We start from the raw sequence: 22,315 nt of genomic DNA, 5'->3' as shown, positions 1-22,315 counted from the left end.
GGCACTTAACAGCCTTCTGGACTTAACATTGAGTTCAACAACTTCAGACCATGAACTCTCTCCTCCCCCTTTACCCCCTTTTTAATCCAAGAGTTTTTTTTGTTTTTTATGTTAATTTTAATTTTTAAAAATTTATTTTATTTATTCATTTTTTAAATCCCTTTTCCTCCAAACCAACCCACCCCACACAGGGCCATTTGGTATTGATTTCTACGTTGTGCTTTCACAGAATGCTGACTCTTGTTCCACTATTAACACATTCTGCTCTTACCTTTATGACACCATCAGCACCTTCTTTAGTCTTTAACACTACCGTTAACACTCCCTTAGTCTTGTGCCCACAACATCTTTGTCAATCTCTCCTTAGCTCCCACCTACCCCTGACCTTCTGTCTTGCTCCATCTGATCTACCCCCTCTCAAACAGCATAAAATCCATCACATTTCTGCTTCTCTTCAGCTCTGAAGAAGTCATACGGACTCAAAGTGTTAACCCTGTTTCTCTCTGCACAGATGCTGCCAGACCTGCTCAGTTTTTACAGCATTTTTTGTTTTTATTTAAATCTATGATTTTTACAATGTGATTTGGATTTATCAGGCTGCGTTGTGATAAGCAAATATAATATTTGCAAGGGAACTTCTGTCATAAAATAATTCATTATCCAGTGAGTAGCTCAGCCACACAGACTAGGAAAGTTGGATCCTTGGTCTGTGTTGTATGAATAGAAAAGAGCAACTTGGTTTTATGAAAAAGAATTCATGTCTAAAATTTTATTATAGAGTTGTCTGAGGATGTCATGAGTAGAATAGATAAAGGGGACCAGTAGATGTCGTGTACTTGGATTTCCAAAAGACATTTGATAAGATGCCGCACAAAAAGTTAGAATACAAGCTGATTGCTCATGGTGTTAGGAGTAATATTTTAGCATGAATGGAGGATTGGTTAATGGACAGGAAGCAGGCTGTAGGGATAAATGGGGCATTTTCTATTTGGCAGGCTGTGACTAATGTAATGCCACAATGATCGGTGATGGGGGCTCAGCTATTTACAATCTATATTAATTACTTAGATGAAGAGATCAAGAGTAACATATTTAAGTTTGCTAACAATGCAAAGTTAGTTGGAATGTGTGTTGAGAGGAGGACACAAAGAGGCTGCAAAGAGACATCGACAGGTTAATTGAACGGGCAACAAGATGATGGAGTATAATGTGGGGAATTGTGAGGGTATTCATTTTGCTAATCAGAATAACAAACAATATTTTTTAAAAGGCATGAAACTGTTAAATGTTGATATTCAGAGAGACCTGAATGTACCTGTAAATGAACACAGAAATTTAGTAAAAGCAAAATACTGCGGAAGCTGGAAATCTGAAACAAAAACAGAAGATGCTGGAAAAACACAGCAGGTCTAATAGCATCTGTGGAGAGAAAGAGGGGGGTGTGCTTTGGGGTGGGGGGGCGGTGGGGGGAGAGCGGTGGAGGTGGAATGGGGGTTGGGGTAGGAGCATAAAAAAGGATAGAAAACAAATAAAAAGATAAAATGTATATAAATGTATAAATGAAATAAACATAAATGTAAAAAGAAGTTGGATTAAAAAAGGGGTAAAGATGGAGGAGAGAGTTCATGGTCTGATGTTGTTGAACTCAATGTTAAATCCATAAGGCTGTAAAGTGCCTAGTTGGAAGATGAGGTGCTGTTAAAGTCTCTCATCTTCCGATTAGGCACTTTACAGCTTTCTGTACTTACCGTTGAGTTCAGCAACTTCGGCATGAACCCTCTCCTCCATCTTTACCACTTTTTTAAATCGAATTTTAAAATTTATTTTTATTTTTTGATTTGTTTATTTTTATTTATTTATTTCTACTCTTTAAAAAATCTTTTTCTCTATCCTCTTTCCCCAAACCCCACCCACCCTCCCACAGGGCCATCTGTCATTTCTTTCTCACCCTCCCCCTTTTCTCAACAGCATAAAACACATGGCATTTCTGCCTCTCTTCACTTTTGAAGAAGAGTCATATTGTACTGGGAACATTAACTCTGTCTTTCTCACCACAGATGTTGCCAGACCTGCTGAGTTATTCTAGCACCTTTTGTTTCTGTTATGATCGATTTAGGGGCTGGTTTTCAATTGCAGGTTCTAGCAATGAAAACTGTGTCCATGGATGGCATCGCTGGATCCTAATGCCCCTGAAATGTGAAAGAAATTTCTAAGCATGGGTTGGTTGAGGGGGAGGGGGTGGGGGGAGAGCCAGGAATCCACATTTCTCCAATTCACTGGTTGTTGAGCTCATGAAAAGGCCTCAGAGAAGCAGTTTGAAATTTTCAATCAACAGGTATGGGGACGCACCCAGGGTGCAGCTGTTGTGCACACAATGGGGAATGACAAGGGTTAATGAACGCATTGGTCAACATATTTGTCCTGGCCAGAAGGCATGAAGGAAAATACACATATATATATATATATATATACATATATATATGTGTGTGTGTGTGTGTGTGTACCTATGTCAGCCTGGCTACTTTGTAAAATTATTATTTTTATTTAAAAAATGGACAAGGCTTTACCCTAAGTAGACATGACTCATAACAGAGAAGTGTCTAACTTTCAGAAACCAGCAGGGACCTTTTTATCTATAAAGAGGTGCTAATGCCCTCTGTGACTGCCAACAATCAAATTCCAAAGAAATGCACCAACCTCCTTTTACATTTCTAAGGTACATCTCCAGCCAATGGAGACAGTATGTCTGCAAAGGACAAAAGGGACCCTGATTCCTCTATTAAACACCTCAAGATTCCAGACCTGGAAAAATACATCTTTTGTCCAACACCCAGGAGAAGTGGTGGTGGTGGGGGTGGGGGTATGTCACATGACCTCCCCCAAGCTGCTAGAACCTGTAATATTGCCGTGTGGAACTGAACCCAGGCAGTCTACCATTTTATTATCTAACAGTTATAAGCAGAAAGCGTTCTGTCCAGGTGAAGTGCCTGGCACTCATCTACACTGTGAACTATTGGAACATTGGAACTTCTGTATCTGTGCCTTCCAGACTAATTCATCTTTATATGCCTTCTCCCATCGCGGCAAGTCCTCGCTTCTGGAAATTCGGGATCACCCTGCAATAGTTTTAGCCTGCTAACCTCTGAAGGAATACCCCACTGGATCTTTTGATTCTGGACTCTGGACTCACATGAAACCAGAACTCTTATTTTTATCATGGTCTTGTCCTATATGCCTTTCTTTCCTTTATCTCTCTTTTATTGTATGAGTGCAAAAAAGGGGCAGACATTGCGAAACCCCTTACCACGTTTTGTGTGTGTGTAAAATAAATCAATCCTCTTACTTTACCTTATCTCGAGTTTGCTGTGGGGTTTTTAATAGAATACTGTATAACTCCAGACTGAAGGGTTGGGCAAAACGTGCCACCACTTATAAAGGGGGAAATCAGAAATCAAAAAACATCTTTCTGTTTACGGCCAAGTAACGAGAAGAGAAATCAGGCTGTTCGAAATTAATCCCCCTCCTGTCCATAGCATTTAAGAAACAAAGAATAATGCTCAGCTGCTCAAGCAATGGCACAGAGCTGCTATCGCTGGCACTGAGAAGTTTGTATTGCTGAGCAGTGGGTAGTAGGAATCGTGAGAGAGACGTGAGGCTCATGGCACCACCTGGGCAGCACAGGTTGACAGAAGAAGCCCTGGTGAATGAATGAGTACCAGCTGAGGCAGTTAAAATCAGAGCAGGCTATTCTGACTTTGGACAGGGTAAGGAGGAGGACCTTCAGTAGATGTAGTGTCCTGGTCAGGAGAAAGTCAGAGGAGCACAGACTGGGGCTGCAAAGAGAAGAAGGTGCTACCCAAGACATTGGGTGTACCACCCAAGAGTCAGCTGCCTACAAATGACAGAATACCAGTCCCATTGGAGGTTGCGTCTATCCAGCAGATGGTCTAAGACATTTGCACTCTGATACTTCATGGCGCCCATGGTCATCCCCTATCTGCAGCTGTAAGGACACCTTTGCCGTGAATGTTTATGTTTCCAGGTCATTCCAGGAATCAGCTGTGGACTTGGGTGGAAACTTCTAGTCGACAGCTCACCATTTCCTCAGGCTGGTCACAGATGTCCTCTTTTGGAGGGCAGAGGCCTACATCTATTTTGTGACAGATTGTCCAGTGCAGGCACAGGAGGCATTGGGCTTTGCTGCCATTGATGGGTTCCCCAAGGTCTAAGGGTCATCAATTTTACCCATTCTATTTCAAGACACCGACAGCCCAGCCAGCCAGATTCCTGAAATGAGAAGGTTTCCACCTTTGAAGGTCCAGGTGGTCTATGACATCTTGCAAGTGTGTACTCAGTTCCTGAGCAGCTGTCATGATTCCTTCATCCTGCCAGGTTACACACCACTTCAGGCCAACATCCAGATTCCGTGGGTGGTGGTTGGGGGTTAAGGGTTATCCATTCCCCAAAGAGGTTGCTCCTGATCCCTGTCTGGTATTCAGACACAGAAGCAGAGAGGCATTGCAACCAGATCCATCTATGAACATGAACCTGCATTGAACAGACCATCTACGTGATCAAGCAACACTTCTGTCGACTCAGCTGGTGGGATGATGTCCTCCAGTATGAGTAGGCCAGGGTGTCTTATACTGTGGTCATCTGCTGCACGCTGCACGACATAACAATACAAGGAGGATGGATGGAGGGGAGGACCTAGAACACTATTCCTTCTTGAAGGAGGACAGGAAGGGGGAGGTGATGTCGCAAACCTGGACAACCTGACACCGATGAAGGAGGCAGTACTGGACACTGCAAGTGTGCCATTATGTCAGGCCTTGGACAATGGCAAGAAAGGAGAATGTGAAGAGCAGGCTTCTCCATTGTACCTGCATCTGGCTAAGATGCCAGACATTGGAGGAAGACCACTGAGGCCATCACAGGCAGCTAACAGTGGAACACCTTGATTTCATGCCCACCCCTACACGATGCTCCCCACTGTAGCTGAGGATAAGGTGGAGGCAGCCTCCTCCATTGGACTTGCATTCGGCTGAGATGCCCGTGGCTTCCATCCTCATCACAAAGGTGCCCATGGGGGCCACCCACAGGCAGTTACCCTTAACGTCACTGCACGGACAGCCTGTCACAGGGCACTGTGGCATAGGTAGTTCCTGACTTGGAATAGCATGGAGAAAATTCCTGCCCAATTCGTGCCATGACTCTTCAACCCGCTGTCATCTATTGGATTGATTGTTCTTGTTGAGTAGCCTGAGTCCTCATCACAACTTTCTCGTATCTCCCACAGGGCCAGCAGCAGAGGCTGGGCAGAGCGGTACTGCACAGTTGTCACCGGCCTCCTCGGCAAGGGGATATTCTCCTCAGAGGCCAAACCATCACATCATGACTCCACACCATCCACCAGCACAGATACATTCACCTGGGCTGATTAGAATGGGGAGCACTGGGTGAGTGGTACCTTACCAGTGAGCAGGAGGAGGAAAGTGAAGTAGAGTGAGCAGTGGGTAGTTCCCCCTGGAGGACAGAGGACAGACATAGCCATGCTCCAGTGGGTAAAGTTGCTGATCCTTGGGTGTCACAAACATGGAGGGTCAGATGAGCTACGATGGTCAGAGATCTCTGAAGCATTGTAGAGCCATGAACAGACATTGGATGAGTCCATGCAGTGCAAGTCTGGTAATGTCTCTGGGATTTGCATGCATGAGAGAATGGCCACCCTCTTGGAGAGCCATATATAGCAACTGGGTGCATGCAGCAGCAGGATGCTGACACACATAGAAAGAGTGAGAGTCTCTATAGCATGAACTGCTCAGTGTCTCTGATGGCACAGAGATGTTTGGAGTGGATGCCAGCCGTATCCCAGCTGAAGGCCCCATTCAGCATTCCAGAGCGCCATAAAAGGGTGAAAAAAGCTGAGGTGGGGGCCAATACCGAGAGGGACCGGCAACACCCTTCACCTCCTCGGCCATTTCAGTCAGGAACTACCCATGCCACAGTGCCCTGTGACAGGCTGTCCGTGCAGTGACGTTAAGAGTAGCTGCCTGGGGTGGCCCCCATGGGCACCTTTGTGATGAGGATGGAAGCCACGGGCATCTTAGCCGGATGCAGGTACAATGGAGGAGGCTGCTCTTCACAGACTCTTGTCTTGCCATTGTCCAAGGGCTGACATAATGGCACGCTCGCAATGTCTAGTACTGCCTCCTTCATCGGTGTCAGGTTGTCCAGGTATGTGACATCCCCACCCATTCGAGATATCTTGTGACTGTTGTGCAATGCCTTTTCCTGCATCGTGAGTAGCCTGGCCTCCCTCACCTATTCCAGCATGACATTGACATGAGCTGTTGTGTTCCTCAGTCATTCTCCCTTCTCAGATGTCTCCCGTATGTGAGGGTGGCTGACTTCTCAGTGATGCAGCTGGCCACTTGCTCTGACAACGTAAGGGAGAATTATGGTCAGTCAGTTTGTTTGACCTGTGTGCATGCTGTATAGAGAGCTAGAGGCTTTCATTCAGGTGTCACTCGCTATTTATCTTTACAGATATTTTCAGGCCCTTGAATCTCTTTTGACGCTGTACCCATGTCTTTATGATTACTCCTATGCTGCTGACCTCTGTTGCCACCTCCATTCAGCTCCTTCTAGAGTCTCTGGGTGGGTTTCTTCAGCCAGAAGCCAGGAATATCTCTCATCTCTCAGCTATTGCCTTGGTTAATGCCTCAACAGAGGAATCTGAGAATCTTGGCACCTCCCGTGGGTGCTGGGCCTCCAGGAACCCCCTGTGCCATCTCCTCAGCAAATGGCAAGCCCAATCTTAGCAGCCGCTCGCATTTTCAAATGCCGTCCATTACCAGGTCATGCCCCCAGGCTGCTCCCAGCACCAGTAATTTGGTGCTAAACTTGCCCCCAGGTCTAATAGGCCATTTTTATTTCAAAATCTAGGCACGCAATAATACTGACACGACATGGGGTGGGGACCCGGAAACATTCCAGATGTCAGGTTCCTGACCCTGTATTGAAAATAGAGCCCCTGATCTCTCAAAGAATCATGGAACAAAGGGAGTGGGCAGGGAAGTGGAATTGAAATATGATTGTATTGAATGGCGGAACAGATTTGAGGGGCCGAATGGTCCATTCCTACTCCTATTGCTTATGTTCTTATGTTGAGTTGTCTACTCTCAGTCAGAACAGCAGTAGCTATGGAGTCAGAATCCCTGGGTTAAAGAAAAATCAGCCCCAACTCCTAATAATTATTTCTGTTTAACAACTCTGCTGGAAATGCACATGTGTAGGTATCAGGTCAGAACAGAGTTAAACTCACCTATAATCAGCCTGTATAAAACACTAGTTCAGCCTCAACTGGAGTACTGTGTCCAATTCTGAAATTCTGGGCACTGCACTTTAAGAAGGATGTGAAGGCTTTAGAGGCAGTGCAGAAAAGGTTAATGAGAATGGTCCCAGGGATGAGGGACTTCAATTATATGGATAGATTGGAGAAGTTGGAATTGTTCTCCTTGGGGAAGATAAGATTGAGGGGAGGTTTGATAGAGATATTCAAAATCAAGAGGGATTTGCACAGAATAGTTAGAAATTGTTCCCATCGGTGGAAGGTCAAGAACAGTTTGACATTAATTTAAGGTGATTGACCAAAGAACCAATAGTGACATAAAGAAAAACATTTCTACACAGGGAGTGGTCTGTGACTGTGGTGGAGGCAGATTCGATCATGACTTTCAAAGGGGAATTGCATAAGCATTGGGGAAAGGGCAGAGAACCGGCATTGACACAACAGGCCAAATGCCCTCTTTCTGTTCCATAACTACCTACAATGCCAAAAAATGGAAAATAGTTTGGGCACTAGGCATTGTCTAGGGTCAAAGGTGAATATTGGTCATTTGAGTGAGTTGCTGGATAACAACCAGGCAACCATGCCCCAACAAAGAGTCAAAACCTTCAAACAGGAATTAGGAGAAAGTGAAGTACTTTTCTTTTTGTGGAAAAATACATTAGGAAAGAAACAATTAATGCTAGATTAAGACTTCTCACTTTGATATTACTTGTGTAAGAAAAAATCAATCTACAGCAAATAGCTTGAATTCACATGCTGGTTAAAATAGAAAGCAGTTTGCTCAATGTGAACACAGCAGATGTATGCAGAATACAAAGAAATCATGAGTAATCATGCTGTGAACTTTGGAGTGTACTCTCCAATGTCTTAGTTATTTTTCAATTTGATGTAAAGGACATTATTTGTAATGTGAAAAAATTCAATTAAATTACAGTTATTTATTCTGAAATTTGGCATATTGGCATCGCAGTTGTTTCAGTCCATCCAGGGTAGTGAATGATGTACTGTATTTATAATTATCACCCTACAAAGTGACATATGGTTTACCTCTTCAGTGACATTCCAGATCTCCTCATCACTCCACTGTTCATAAGGATCCAAGTTCTTCCGGAAAGTCCCAGAGAACACAAAGACTTTCTGTAAGGTGGAATATTGAATGACAGTTGTTTTTCTGAGGGATTTTGTACACGTTTATTACTGTTTTGATGGATATCATCATCAGTGTGTCATCACAGGATGAGAAGGTTGGAAAAACAGAAGGCCTTTCAATTCATTCTCTATTGTTTAGCCAGTGGTCCTCAAACTTGTTTGGTTGAAGGACACATTTTCAAATGAATTAATAATCACGAACCTCCCATTTAAATGATAACACTATATAATGCTCATAACATGAAGCTGCTGCATATAAAGACAATATTAATAATTTTAAGTAATCAGGTATTTACTTACAGCTATCAATGAAATGGGTGTGCCTGCTTCTCACTGCAGAGGCTGTCTATCTTTAGAAAGGCAGGAGTGTAGAAAGAGCAGGAGGCAAGAGGAAGAAAAGCATGGAGAGCGAACAGGAGCATGGGGAGATCAGAGCACAGAGATAGCAACTGGGGAGCAAGTGGAGAACAGCAGCAGGGTGAAGGGTGGGGGTGCGGGTGCAAGGAGCTAAGCATGAAGGGAGAGAAAGCCCAAGACAGCTGGAGCACAGAGGGAGCAGGAGCATGGGGTGGGGTTGGGGGGCGGTGAGCAGGAACACAGGAAGGGGGGAGTAAGAGCATGGGGGGGAGAGCAGGAACATGGCGGGGGGGGCAGTGGGGGGGGGAGCGGGGAGGGGTGGGGGAGAAGGGGGAGCAGGAACACAGAGGGGAGGAACCAGAACACAGTGGGTAGAAGCAGGAATACAGGTGGGGGGAAGCAGGAATATGGGGAGGTGGGAGCAGGAACACCGGGGGTAGTGGTGGGGTGGGAGGGAGGATAAATGCAAGCAGCGAGCACTATGGTAGTGAGGGAGAGCAGGAGCATGCACAGAGCAGGAGCGTGCACAGAGCAGAGCATGCACAGAGGAGGAGGAGCATACACAGATAAGGAGAAGCATGCGCAGAGCATTCACAGAGCAGGAGGAGCGTGCACAGAGCAGGAACATGCACAGAGCAGAGCATGCAGAGAGCAGGAGCATGCACAGAGCAGGAACATGCACAGAGCAGAGTATGCACAGAGCAGGAGCATGCACAGAGCAGGAGCATGCACAGAACAGGAAGACCGTGTAGAGCAGAGCATGCCTCCAGCCACTACTCATTCATTCCTTTTGAGCACAATGTCCTAAATAATGTTTCGCTGGCTGTGGGGTCTAGAATCAGAAAACACGGTCTCAGAATAAGAGGCAGGCCATTTAGGACTGAGATAAGGAGGAAGTTCTTCACTCAGAGGGTGGTGAATCTTTGGAATTCTCCACATCAGAGGGCTGTGGAGGGTCAGTTGCTGAATATATTCAAGACAGGGATTGTTAGATTCTTAGATATTAAAGATATCAAGCGATATGGGGTAAGTGGCCTTGAGGTAAGTCGGCATGACCTAGTTGAATGGTGCAGAAGGCTCGAGGGGCCAAATGGCCTGTTCTTATGTTCCTATGATTGCTCACATTGCCAACCTGTAAGGTTGGCCCTGTGTCCTGGACCCCATGGAAAGCCTCTACAGATCCAAGCTTGAGAGACAAATCCAGTCCTGTCATAGCATAGCATGACCTGGACTCATGCGCCAAATCCTAATACTGTTCTACAACCTTTGTGTGTGCCATTTTAAATGAACATCTGCTAGAAGCTAATGAAAATCCCAAATTCTTGAAACAGCTCTTAAGGAAGGAAAATAATTCAAATTTTCTCCTTGAATTTGAAAACTGCTGTAATCTTTATCCTCAGTCTAGGAAAAATCATCACACAATATCCAATATCATTGCATTCATATTAATGAAAGAAAATCAATAAGTGACCATCACTGATATGCGGTACATCTTCTATTCAAAAGTCTTTGCAACTGCCTGCATTTTAGAATGCATTACCTGTGGAATGACGCCGAATGCTTTTCTCCACTTCTGCAAGGAGACTGAATTCCAGGATATCCCATCAATCAGGATGTCCCCTTCAGTAGACAAGAGACGCAGAAAAGCAGAAAGTAATGTGCTTTTTCCAGCACCTGTCCGTCCCAGCAGTCCAACCTGTTGTATCCAGAGCACAGTGCTCAAAAAACAGAACTAAACTAACACAGGTAATGGGCTGAACCTATTTAAAGAGGTAGGTACGATATGGTAACAATGCAACTAAATTTTGTCGCAGAGCAAATCACTTCTAGTGCTTTACTGTATTTCAGAAGTGATTCATCAAACAACTGTTATGATAAATAACTGCTGCAAGGAAACATCTTGGAACCTATCGCTTACAGGTGCCATTAGGTTTTATAATAAAATAGACTCATGACTATTTACTTAGTATTTATGTGAAATAACTTTCTATAATTCTAATAGCGAACCCAAATCTTGCATCAATTTCCAACATGGTTACATAAAAACTGGCAAATAACAGGATACAATTACTGAAGAACTCGTAAAGACTCTGCTGGCCGCAGCCTGTTTCAAAGGATTCTGGGTCTTCTATTGACAATACACATAGAGAAGACATACTAAAAAATTGTAATATTGCAAGTTGGTAAGCCACCTGGTCCAAATGGAATACATCCTAGGTTGCTGAAAGAAGCAAAAGGTAAAAACAGCAGAGGCATTGGTCACAACCTCTCGATCCTCATTTTATACTGGATAACTTAATGTTTCACCACTATTTGAGAAACGGGAGTAGGATAAATCAGGAAACTACAGGCCAGTCAATCTAACTTCAGTGGTGGGGAAGTTATTTAAAAGCGCTATCAAGGGAAAAATAAACTTTAATTTGGAAAGGCATGGGTTTATTAAGAAGAGCCAGCATGGATTTATTAAATGCAAATTATGTCTCACTAACTTGATGGAATCTTTTGCTGAGGTAACAGAGAAGGTTGAACAAGAAAGGCAGCCAACAAAGTACCATACAGGAGGCTTATTAAAGAAAGAAAGAAAGATTGACTTGCATTATATAATGTCTTTTGCAACCTCTGGACATTCCAAAGTGCCTTACAGCCAATGAAGTACTTTTGAAGTAATGACTGTAGTAATGTATGAATAATGGCAGCCAATTTGTGCAATGCAAGCTCCCACAAACAGCAATGTGATGATGACTGAATAGTCTGCTTTGTGGTGTTGGCTGAAGGATAAATATTGGCCAGGACCCTGGGAATAACTCCCCTCCTCTCTCCTCTTCTTCGAAATAGTACCACAAGTCTATCTTAGAGGTCAAGCAGCAAGATGAAATCTCTGCCAGTGCAATACTCCCTTAGTACAGCACTGGAACATCAGCCTTGATATTTATGCTTAAGGACAGAATCTTCGGGTCAGCGAGCGGGGGCAGGGCCGGCTTACTGTGGCGTAAAATGACGTGCGGTGATGTTGGCCATCCACCCTAACTTCACTGCGCGTCATTCAGATTTTCAGTTTGGCAGGCGCTCATCCGAATTGGCTGTGCGCCCACTGAACTGTCAAAGGCTTATTAAGGCCAGTTAACTATCAATTAAAACAATAAACTGAGATGTCCATCCAACCTTAAGGTTGGTGGACAGGCGAAGAGCCCAGGCGGCCTTCGCATTTTTCATGGAACCTCAGGATGAGGTCTCATGAAGGTTTTTAAAGGTTTGAAAAATTTTCACATAAAATTCATAGACATGCCCCAGCTCTTGTGACAGTTTCACATGAGGGGACATGTCCTAAAAAATTTTTTTTTCCTTTATTAAAATATTTTAAACTTAAACTAATCTCCCCTGAGGCAGCTCTGTGCCTCAGGGAGATTTCTGTGCTCTTTCATGTGCGAAAGAGCACAGGGCCCGACTCAGGCAACCGCCCATCCCCCACCTGGAGTGCTCAGTGCTTCCGGGTGTGCGTCACGCTGGGTGGGCCAATTCCATAAAATGGCAGCGCCCAGCCAATCATGGGCGGCAATCAGCTGCATGCCCGCCCACACCCACTCCCACACAACCCCACTCTTGATGGAGAGAAAATTCCCCTCCAAGTTTCTAGAGTAGGACTTGAACCCACTCAGATGCAAGAATGCTATCAAGTGAGCCACATCTGACGCACAAAGATTATTAAAAAGATGAAAGTCCATGGGATTAAGGGGAAACTGGGGTTAGGGATACAAAGTTGGCTCAGTGACATGAAGAAAAGGATATTGAGGGTTGGATATTCTCGATACTGGGAGGAGATTTGCCAGTGGTGTTCCCTAGGGTCAGTTTTGAGTCAATTATGCTTTGCAATTTTTGTAAAGAACTTAGACTCGGTTGTATGGATCAGCATGATAAAGTTTGCAGCTTATAGGAAACTTGATGCTGAGGGTAGTTATAGGCTCCAGGATGACACACATGGGATGGTGAAATGGGTAGAAGCATGGCAGATGGAGAATACAGAGAAGTGTGAAGTGATTTACTTTGGGAGGATTAATGTTGAAAGAATATACAAAAATGGCATGATTTTGAGAAGCATAGATAAGCAGAGAAACATTGGTGTCCATATACAAAAATTTTTAAAGATGGTACCACAAGTTGATAAGGGGGATAAAATGTATATGGGTCACTAGTGTTTATAAATTGAGGAATGGAATATGAAAGCAAAGATATCATGTTAGAACTTTATAAATCACTGATTAGGCCTCAGCTATAATATTGTGGACAGTTCTGGACATCACTCTTCAGGAAAGATTTAAAGGCCCTAGAAAAGGTACAGAGGAGGTTTACCAGGGATGAGGGACTTCAGTTATGGGGAAGGGTTGAAAAAGTTAGGACAGTTCTCCTGGGAGTAAAGAAGGTTAAGAGGTTATCTAATTGAAGTGTACAAGATGATGAGAGGTTTAGATAGGGTAGATAGAAAAAAACCTATTTCCTTTGGCAAGTGGGCCATAGATTCAAAATTATTGGCAAAGGAGCTAGAGAGAAGATGAGGAGAGTGTTTCTCACTCAGTGTTGTACATTTTGTACCTGAAAATGTGATGGAAGCTGATTCCATAAATAATTTAAAAAGCGACAGTACTTGAGGATTAAAAACTTTGAGGGGTATGGATAAAAAGTGGGACGTGTTTCTGATCATGACTACTCTTTCAAAGTGCCAGCCAGGTACTATGGGCTGAATGACTTCATTCTTTATTCTATGATTCTATAATGTCACGAAAGAACATTGGTTTAAGAGATAATTCTTGCATTGCAATGGATGTATTTACTCCTTACCCGTTGTCCTGCATTTACAGAGAAGGAAAGGTCCTGCAGCACTGGGCGCCCATCATTGGTATACTTGGCTGTGAGGTTATTCACCATCATTTGGCCTCCAGATGGCCATTCATTGGTGAGGTACTTGTTTTCAATTACAAGCACATCCGAGGGGTTGTTGAGATTATGTTGGTCCTTGGTTTCAAATCCTTCCGGGGGTATGTCAACATATTTAAAAACACGACTTACAGACCTCATCTGAAGGAAGAACATTTTAAGGGTCAATATAAATGTATAAGCTTAAAGATTCCATTGGTCCTCAATTATGATTGCCAATTGTTTAAATTTGCAAAAAATTCACCAAATTCAACTATTCACAAATTTTATTTTTTGAGTTTGTAAGTAATATGCTGTAATGTACTATAAACAGGTATGCAATGGTATAATTCAACTTGGGGGTCGAAGTGATCAGTTCTTAACCATTTGACAATATTGAATCATGGTGACTTGTAAAGACTGGAAGTTCTTGACTTTGAACCTCTCAGGTAGAACCTGTAACATACATGGTCATAAGTCAACTGAAAATGTTTTTATTACAAATGGTATCATCAATGCCAATCAATGTACAGCTGACATTCATCAAGAGCAGCTCAATACGATTATTTTGTATAATTGTTGGTCATCTCCCTGGCTTCACATAATAGATAACAGACTTTGTAAAATCAGCCCATCTCTTAATCATATTCCTCAGGATTTGACCTTTTTTTTCATAGTTTGATGCCCTCTTTAAAATTCAAAAGGCACTTTTCTTCTTTTTTCCATTTTGTCTGCTGGGAAGGTGTATGTGTGACCTTCACTCAGGTATTCCCCAATATCTCTCAGGAGCAAGGAAGTCTTACTGCAGCTATACAGGGCCTTGGTGAGACCACACCTGGAGTATTGTGTGCAGTTTTGGTCTCCTTACCTAAGAAAGGATATACTTGCCATAGAGGGAGTGCAGAAAGGTTCGCCAGACTGATTCCTGGGATGGCAGGATTATTGTATGAGGTGAGATTGAGCCAACTAAGCCTCTATTCACTGGAGTTTATAAGAATGAGAGGAGATCTCATTGAAACATATAAAATTCTGACAGGGATGGACAGACTGGATGCAGGGAGGATATTTCCTCTGGTTGGGGAGTCTGGAACAAGGGGTCACAGCCTCAGGATATGGTGTAGACCATTTAGGACTGTGACGAGGAGAAGCTTCTTCACTCAGAGGGTGGTGAACCTATGGAATTCTCTACTGCAGAAGGCTGTGGAGGCCAAGTCACTGAATATATTTAAGAAGGAAACAGATTTCTGGACGCTAAAAGCGTGAAGAAGCATGGGGAGAGTGCAGGAGTACGGTGTTGAGATAGAGGATCAGCCATGACCATATTGAATAGCGGAGCAGGCTCGAAGGGCCAAATTACCTACTTCTCCTATGTTTCTTGTTTCTACAACCAGTTACTTGGATGTGCACAATGTTATGACTGTCTATGATTTTTCTCTCCATGTGGAGAGGTATCAGGCCTTGCTTGATGTCTATAATGTTGCTAATTTTTACCTAAAAGTAGGACTACTGAACATGTGATTTTGCTGTGTTTTCACAGGCATTTTAGATTTTCAGCAGGAAACGAGTCTTTCAACATAACCTTGCCAATGGCTCATTATAACATCATTTGACCAGTGCATTAAATTACAATATGACTTCATGAATCATTAAACATATCCAAAAACAAAAGCATATTCTGAGTATTCTTTACCAGACTATCCACGTCTATGCTTGAATTGACAGCCCACTGCAGAGTGCTTGTGATGTTCATGGCTAAGGTGAGGACAATTCCAACTTTTCCTTCCCCGACATCTAAAGAAAACAATTGATTTGTAAATTCATAAGACTCTGGAATTCCCTAAACATCACCACCTCTAAGCCTATCCCTTCCTTTAAGACCTAGCTTCAATCTATTATGTTGACTAATCTTTTAGTCACCTCTTCTAATATGTCCTTGTTTGGACTGTGTTTTTGTCTGAATACACTTTTGCCTCAGGATGTTGAACCATGTTAAATGTGCTTTAGGCAAGATGGGCCAAACGACCTCTTTCTGTGCTGTATCATTCTAAGTATCATTCAATACACGAAAGGTAAGTTATTGTTAAAGCCTTGTTTCAATATTTATTGAACCAGCCACATCCAACTCTTATTTACATATGAAGGTAAGCATAACAGTCTGAATTTTTTCATATTCATTCAAGTGATGTGGGCTTCACTGGCTGGGCCAGCATTAGGACCATTCCTAGTTGCGCTTGAGAAGGTGGTGATGAGCTGCCTTCTGGAGTTCCAGGATTTTGACCCAGCGACAGTGAAGGAACGGAGATTATATTTCCACATCAGGGTAGTGAGTGGCTTTGAGGGGAACTTCCAGGTGGTGGTGCTCCCGTGTATCTGCTGCCCTTGTCCTTCTAGATGGTAGTGGTCGTGGGTTTGGAAGGCACTGTCTAAGGAGCCTTGGTGTGTTTCTGCAGTTCATCTTGTAGGTGGTACACACTACTGCTATTGTGCGTCGGTGGTAGAGGGAGTGAATTTTATGGATGGGCTGCCAATCAAGCGGGCTGCTTTGTCCTGGATGGTATCAAGCTTCTTGAGTGTTGTTGGAGCTGCACTCCTCCAGGCAAGGGGAGAGTATTCCATCAGACTCCTGACTTGTGCCTTGTAGATGGTAGTCAGACTTTGGGGAGTTAGGAGGTGAGTTACTTGTTGCAAGATTCCTAGCCTCTGATCTGCTCTTGTAGCAACAGTAGTCATATGGTTGGTCCAGTTCAGTTTCTGGTCAATGGCAACCCCCAGGATGTTGATAGTGGGGGATTCAGCAACGGTAATGCTATTGAATGTCAAGGGGTGATGGTTTGATTCACTCTTGTTGGAGATGGTCATTGTCTGGCACTTGTGTGGTGCAAATGTTACTTGCCACTTGTCAGCCCAAGCCTGTATGTTGTCCAGGTTTTGCTGCATTTGGACATGGACTGCTTCAGTATCTGAGGAGTTGTGAATGGTGCAGAACATTATGCAATCCTCAGTGAACTTTCCCACTTCTGACCTTATGATGGAAGGAAGGTCATTGATGAGGCAGCTGAAGATGGTTGGGCCTAGGATACTACCCTGAGGAAGTCTTGCAGTGATGTCCTGGAACTGAGATGTTTGACCTCCAACAACCATAACCATCTTCCATTGTCCTAGGTATGACTCCAACCAGCAGAGAGTATTCCCCCTGATTCCCACTGACTCCAGTTTTCTACGGCTCCTTGATGCCACACTCAGTCAAATGCAGCCTTGATGTCAAGGGCAGTCACTCTCATCTTACCTCTGGAGTTCAGTTCTTTTGTCCAAGTTTGAACCAAGGCTGTAATGAGTGGCCCAGGTAGAACCCAAAATGAGCACCAGTGAGCAGGTTATTGCTAAGCAAGCGCTGCCTGATAGCACTGTTGATGACCCCTTCCATCACTTTACTGAAATTGTCACTTTAGGCAAGAAAATTATATAAATAGGCACAAAATATGGTGCAAAAATTTCAGGTAGTACCTATCTATTTACCAGTATTTTATACACATTAAATTTTAAGAGAAATGACTTAGGTTAATGTTCCTGAAAATTGGTGACCATAAGTTCGGTGAGATTTCACTGACATGGCCAGAAACTGGGCTTGGACTCAGCTTTGAGCCCAAGTTTTCAGGAAGGCTTATTGGGGGTTGAGCCACCGTAACTATTCTAAGGGCATCACCATAAGGGAAATAGGGTAGGGTGTGGACTGCAAATTCCATGGAATTATTTTTGGAATTTGGTTGATGCTACTGGGCAACCAATGGATTAATGTAGGGCCATCCTCCATGATCATGACCTGGACCTCAAAGATTAAAATGATTTAATGGTGATTACTTTATAATGGGGAGCACAGGGTTAGCTGCAAGCTGTTTTTGAGGGGATGGACTCTTCTAGCTTTGGGACTCTTCAACTGAGCTTTTCAGTCACGTTAGCATGAGCTTGCTAAAGTCATAATACCCCATGAATTTGGGAGGGTCAGAGGGCAGGTGACAAAGGGTGCTCTCAGTACAAAGATGTGCTACCCTCTGGACATTTGAGGCCAATATTTACTAGTATGTATACATTATGTAAAAAGGTTGAGGTAAGGAATTTAAGGGCTAAGAAGAGTTAAGGGCCTCTTCCAAATATTATATCCCAGCTACATTATTTAACATTCAGTCAGTGCTTCAATTATACAAGAATTATAAAGAAAAATTACATCAATTAAGCTTGGTCACAAGGGCTTCTGATGAAAGGCCCACACATGAAACATTAACCAACCATTACTCTTTGGTGTTGATGGATGTGCTGCATGTTTTCTTTTTATCTCAACTTACTGTGTGTTGCTATGGAGATAAAAGTAATTGCAATAAAGAAGAGGACAAATACAATATCAATCCTCATCTGGAACCAACGCAGTGTTGAGAGGTAGAGAAACCAGTTTGCAGTGTGAAGGTTCAGAGCCTTGTGAAAAAGTGTTTCAAAGTAAGACTGTCGTCCAAATGCTCTTACTGTCCACAGTCCTCTCAAGGATGTGATGAGATGGCTGAAAATAGGGCTGCGAGCTATAACAAAACAGATGTAAATACAGATATTGTTATTAGCACAGCCTCCAATGGTGGATTAATGCCAAAATTATGGGGGAGAATTTCCACATGGTACATTTGCAATTATACTATTAACATTTCTTTTGCACCCACTGGAAATCAGCAGAGGTACTTACACACTTTACAGGGTCAACTCACTTGCATTATCTCTGGAGGAATTGTTGATGTAAATCTCATATAAAATGCATGTACACTGTTCAAATATATTCAAAAACAGCCTTTTAAAAAGGCATCGCAAGCTGCACATCTCAGCACCAAACTGTGGAATAACCATATAAGTAAGAAGCATTGTTTGGCTCACTCAATTGGCCCTTAGATAATTTCTCATTGATATTTTTATCATACTTTTCAAAAATGCCTCAAGCAGGAGCCTCTGATATAGGTAGCTATATCAGAGGCATCAGGATGTGGTATCCAGATACAATAGAACATAGAATTTTTCTAATGCAGACGTTCAAGTCCTCCTTGAGTAAATTTGACATTTTAATTCTATTTTATTCTCTGAATATGGAGGTCACTAGAAAGGTTGACATATATTGCCTATTCTTAGTTTCTGTTGAGAATATGGTGCTGCAGTCCATTTGTGAAGGTACTCCCACAAGTAGGGAGTTTGAGGAATTTGACCTAGCAACAACGAAGGAATGGTGATGTATGTCCGAGTCAGGATGGGTGTATGACTTGGAGGGGAACATGGAGGTGATGGCGTTCCCACATATCTGCAGAGGTATCTCTGACAATGAACTGCAGACCAGTGCTAAGGAAAATAAATAACCTCACCAGGACAGGTCAGATAAAACAAGGGACCATCTTTTTCTTATTCCTTACCTAGACTGAACTCTCTTCCTTTTAGTCCATCCCGTTTTAAATCAAAACTTGGATAACTAACCCACCATGATTAAGGACTTGAACCTGGCATCTTGCACTATATCTAGAAGCTGCCACTGGCATTCATTTTGATATATGCAAATAATATCAGCTAGAACTCAACGGGTAGATCATGGAAATGTTCATAAAGCACAAGGGAGTTCAGGGAAGCATTTTCATAGATTCTGCCTGATTTTCCTGCCAAAATAATTTCCTGCACCATTTATCCACTGCTGATCTACTGAAAGCCACAAAGAAACTCACCCGCGTCTGACAAGCAATTAATATCATTGAGTGTGGGGGATAGGGTACCTTAAATGTGAAGTGTGCCAGCTGGAAAAAAGTAGCAGAATTATTAGAAATATATGTATTTATATATAGTAAATATGGAAACCATTAAAGGTGATTAGGATTGTCCAATGGAATAGGATAGTTTCACTTCTAGATCCTAAGTTCAAATCCTACACAGGCTGATGAGAAAAAAGCCTCCTCCCTCTCTGGTGGTTATAAAATGGGTTATCTCAGCTTGCAGTATTTTCATTGTGTCTGGACATTGCAAGTTCCAAATATAGAGAATTGATTGTAGAAGAGATTAGGGTGAAAAGGATAACACTACAATATGTTCACACGTATTTAAGTGTCTGTTAAAATGTAAAATTGATTATTGGGTGATTTTGTTGTTAAAAAAAAACTACACAGAAAATTACTGGAGTGCTAACAGAACACCTTTTTTCAGATAATATACTCAGAATATCACCACAGAATAAAATATTAGCATTATAATTGTTGTATCTGCCTTTAAGGGGTAGCAGTATGCCATTGTAGTATAAAGGTGTTAGGCAGAGCAAGGGTTAATGTGGGACCGGAATGTCATCCACAATATGATGTATAAAGTCAAATGATAGTGGACTGTGGCGTAAAGTCCAGAAGGGCCCAGCATGGAGGCAGCACCCATGCATGTCAGTATCTGGAACATTTTCACAGTTATGGGTTAACAATAAATGGTTTATGTTTAAACATACAAGTATCCAGATCTCTTAGTGACACTAAACGAACCTTTACAATGTGGTGAGCATGAAGGATGGACACTAAAATCCCAAAGTAGCTGTAGAAGAAATCCAGATTCTCGAAGCATGAAGTAATAAAGGAACTGAAGACTGACCTGAGCATAGAGTGCCTAAACTGAAGAGACAGTTGGAGATCACATAAAAAGAAATTGAGGACACAGTTGGAGATTGCCTAAATAAAAAGGTCCATTACAGACGTGGAGACTGAAGGGCTCCACCAGAGCACATGGAGGTCCATGGCCAGGCATGATCAGAAAAAGGCAGAGTCAAGAAAACTGGCCTGATCATTAAAAAAAGGCTGAGCAATTTTTTTTTAAAAAGGTAAAAAAGGTGAAACAAGAAGAATCCACTGTAAAGAGCAATCCATTGTGTAGGTGAAGAGCAGACATGAATGAAGGCACAGTCCAAGAGGCATAGCCAATTCAGAAGAAGGGTGAGCAAAATACAAAAAAAGAGCTGAACTTACCTTTTAAGATAAACGGTAGTCTCAGGATCAGCACATCCAGAGGGCAGCTGAGGGAGAGCTGCAGAGGAGGGGTCTACAGCCGGCACCAAAACATGAGGTGGCCGAGCTGGATTGTAGTTAAAAAAGAGAAGTTTTTTTAAAAATAGCAGGTGGAATAAAGGGTAAGAATCACCCTGAAAAGTGATTTTCACAGCTTGGAGGAGCAAATTGCTGCAGTTTTACAAGCTTTTTCTTGTGCTGCACACAATTTTTTTAAAAAAAAGGCCTGCAATTGAAGCAGGAGCCCACCAAACCTGACAAGCTATGGTAAGTTCTGAGAAAAAAAAACAATAGTTGTGGAGCCATCTTGAAAATAGATTAAAAAAACCAGTCCCTGCACAGATATTCTTAAAAGGGCAATTATATTTTAAGCAGTAGCTACAAAAAAAATTAAAAACAGCTATGGAGAGAAAATTAAAACCACCAGACCCATTTTGGCTATAGCAAAGGCTAAACCAGACCCAATATTAAGAGTCTTGAAGAAAAAATTTTTTAGATTAGAAGAGTATATAGGATTAAGTAAGAAATTAGAAGAAGTACAAGTTAATGAGTTTCTCTACTTGCTTGGTATATGTGGAAAGAACAGACCTTAAAATATCTAGAACACCTCCAACAAAGCACTGAAGGGGTAAGGCGACGCCAGGCCATGGAAGATCTCAGAGCGAGGGAGGCAGGAGACCCCAGAGTGAGAGACACAGGAGACCCCAGAGCAAGGGAGATGATACTCAAGCAAACCACAAGATGGTCGCAGACTATGTCAGTACAATGAAGTGCACAAGCTGAAGAGTTTAGTTCAGAAGAAAGAAAAGGCTGAGAAACAGCCAAAAGACTTAAAAATACCCAAAATGTTACGTGGAATGAGCAGATGGCTGTGAATGAGTGAAAACTATCTAAGGTAACCCCAAAAGAAACAAAACCTGCAAAAAGAGAGTAAAGCTACCCCACAGGAAAATGCTCCCTTCAAAGCTGAACTGGAAGATTTAAAGAGCCAAGATTCAAGCTGAGTATATACCTTTGAAAATGCACGATAAACTGAAGTCTTCACTTAACCAAGCTGTTTGAGATTTGAACAAACATATTTCAGAGATGACACAAATGTACCAGGAGTAAAAAAGGACCCTCAATTCCACAGTTGGCAAATAGAAGCAAGAGTTGAGAAAATTCAATCAAATGTACAACAGCCAGGCAGAAAAGCAGATAGAAAAGGCACTCAAAGAAGTTGCAACCCTGAAAGACTCTTTGAAGAGTCAATGTGTAGCCATGGAAAAACATGGGGAGCTAAAAAGGGTGTTGAATACTACTTCAGAAAAAGCTGCATTAGAACTATCAGTAGCAACAAGGCAATGCACTAAAGCATAGTGTGAGTTGACAAAAGGTCACCAAAAAATAAATAGTTGAAAGAACAATTTATTGTCCTTCCAGATTAAATACAAAAGAAGTACGTAACCCTTCAGCAGAATGAAGAAATGAAGACTGTCTTAAATAGCAGAATGTAAGAACA

The 22,315-nt window shown here is 42.5% G+C and overlaps 1 protein-coding gene across 1 annotated transcript in view; it reads right to left on the bottom strand.

Annotated features, from left to right (window-relative positions):
• The window catches only part of cftr (CF transmembrane conductance regulator), a 145,700-nt gene that overhangs the window by 5,218 nt on the left and 118,167 nt on the right, over positions 1–22,315 (bottom strand). Inside the window, exons 20-24 of the mRNA XM_041215962.1 lie at positions 18,109–18,336; positions 15,459–15,559; positions 13,694–13,930; positions 10,401–10,556; positions 8,402–8,491 (exon numbers count right to left, since the gene is read on the bottom strand). Coding sequence (XP_041071896.1) covers positions 8,402–8,491; positions 10,401–10,556; positions 13,694–13,930; positions 15,459–15,559; positions 18,109–18,336 — 812 coding nt within the window. The remainder of the gene's footprint in view (positions 1–8,401; positions 8,492–10,400; positions 10,557–13,693; positions 13,931–15,458; positions 15,560–18,108; positions 18,337–22,315) is intronic.

Source organism: Carcharodon carcharias, chromosome 21 (assembly GCF_017639515.1).
Source record: "Carcharodon carcharias isolate sCarCar2 chromosome 21, sCarCar2.pri, whole genome shotgun sequence".
NCBI lineage: Eukaryota > Metazoa > Chordata > Chondrichthyes > Lamniformes > Lamnidae > Carcharodon > Carcharodon carcharias.
This window is presented reverse-complemented; position numbering and strand designations above follow the sequence as displayed.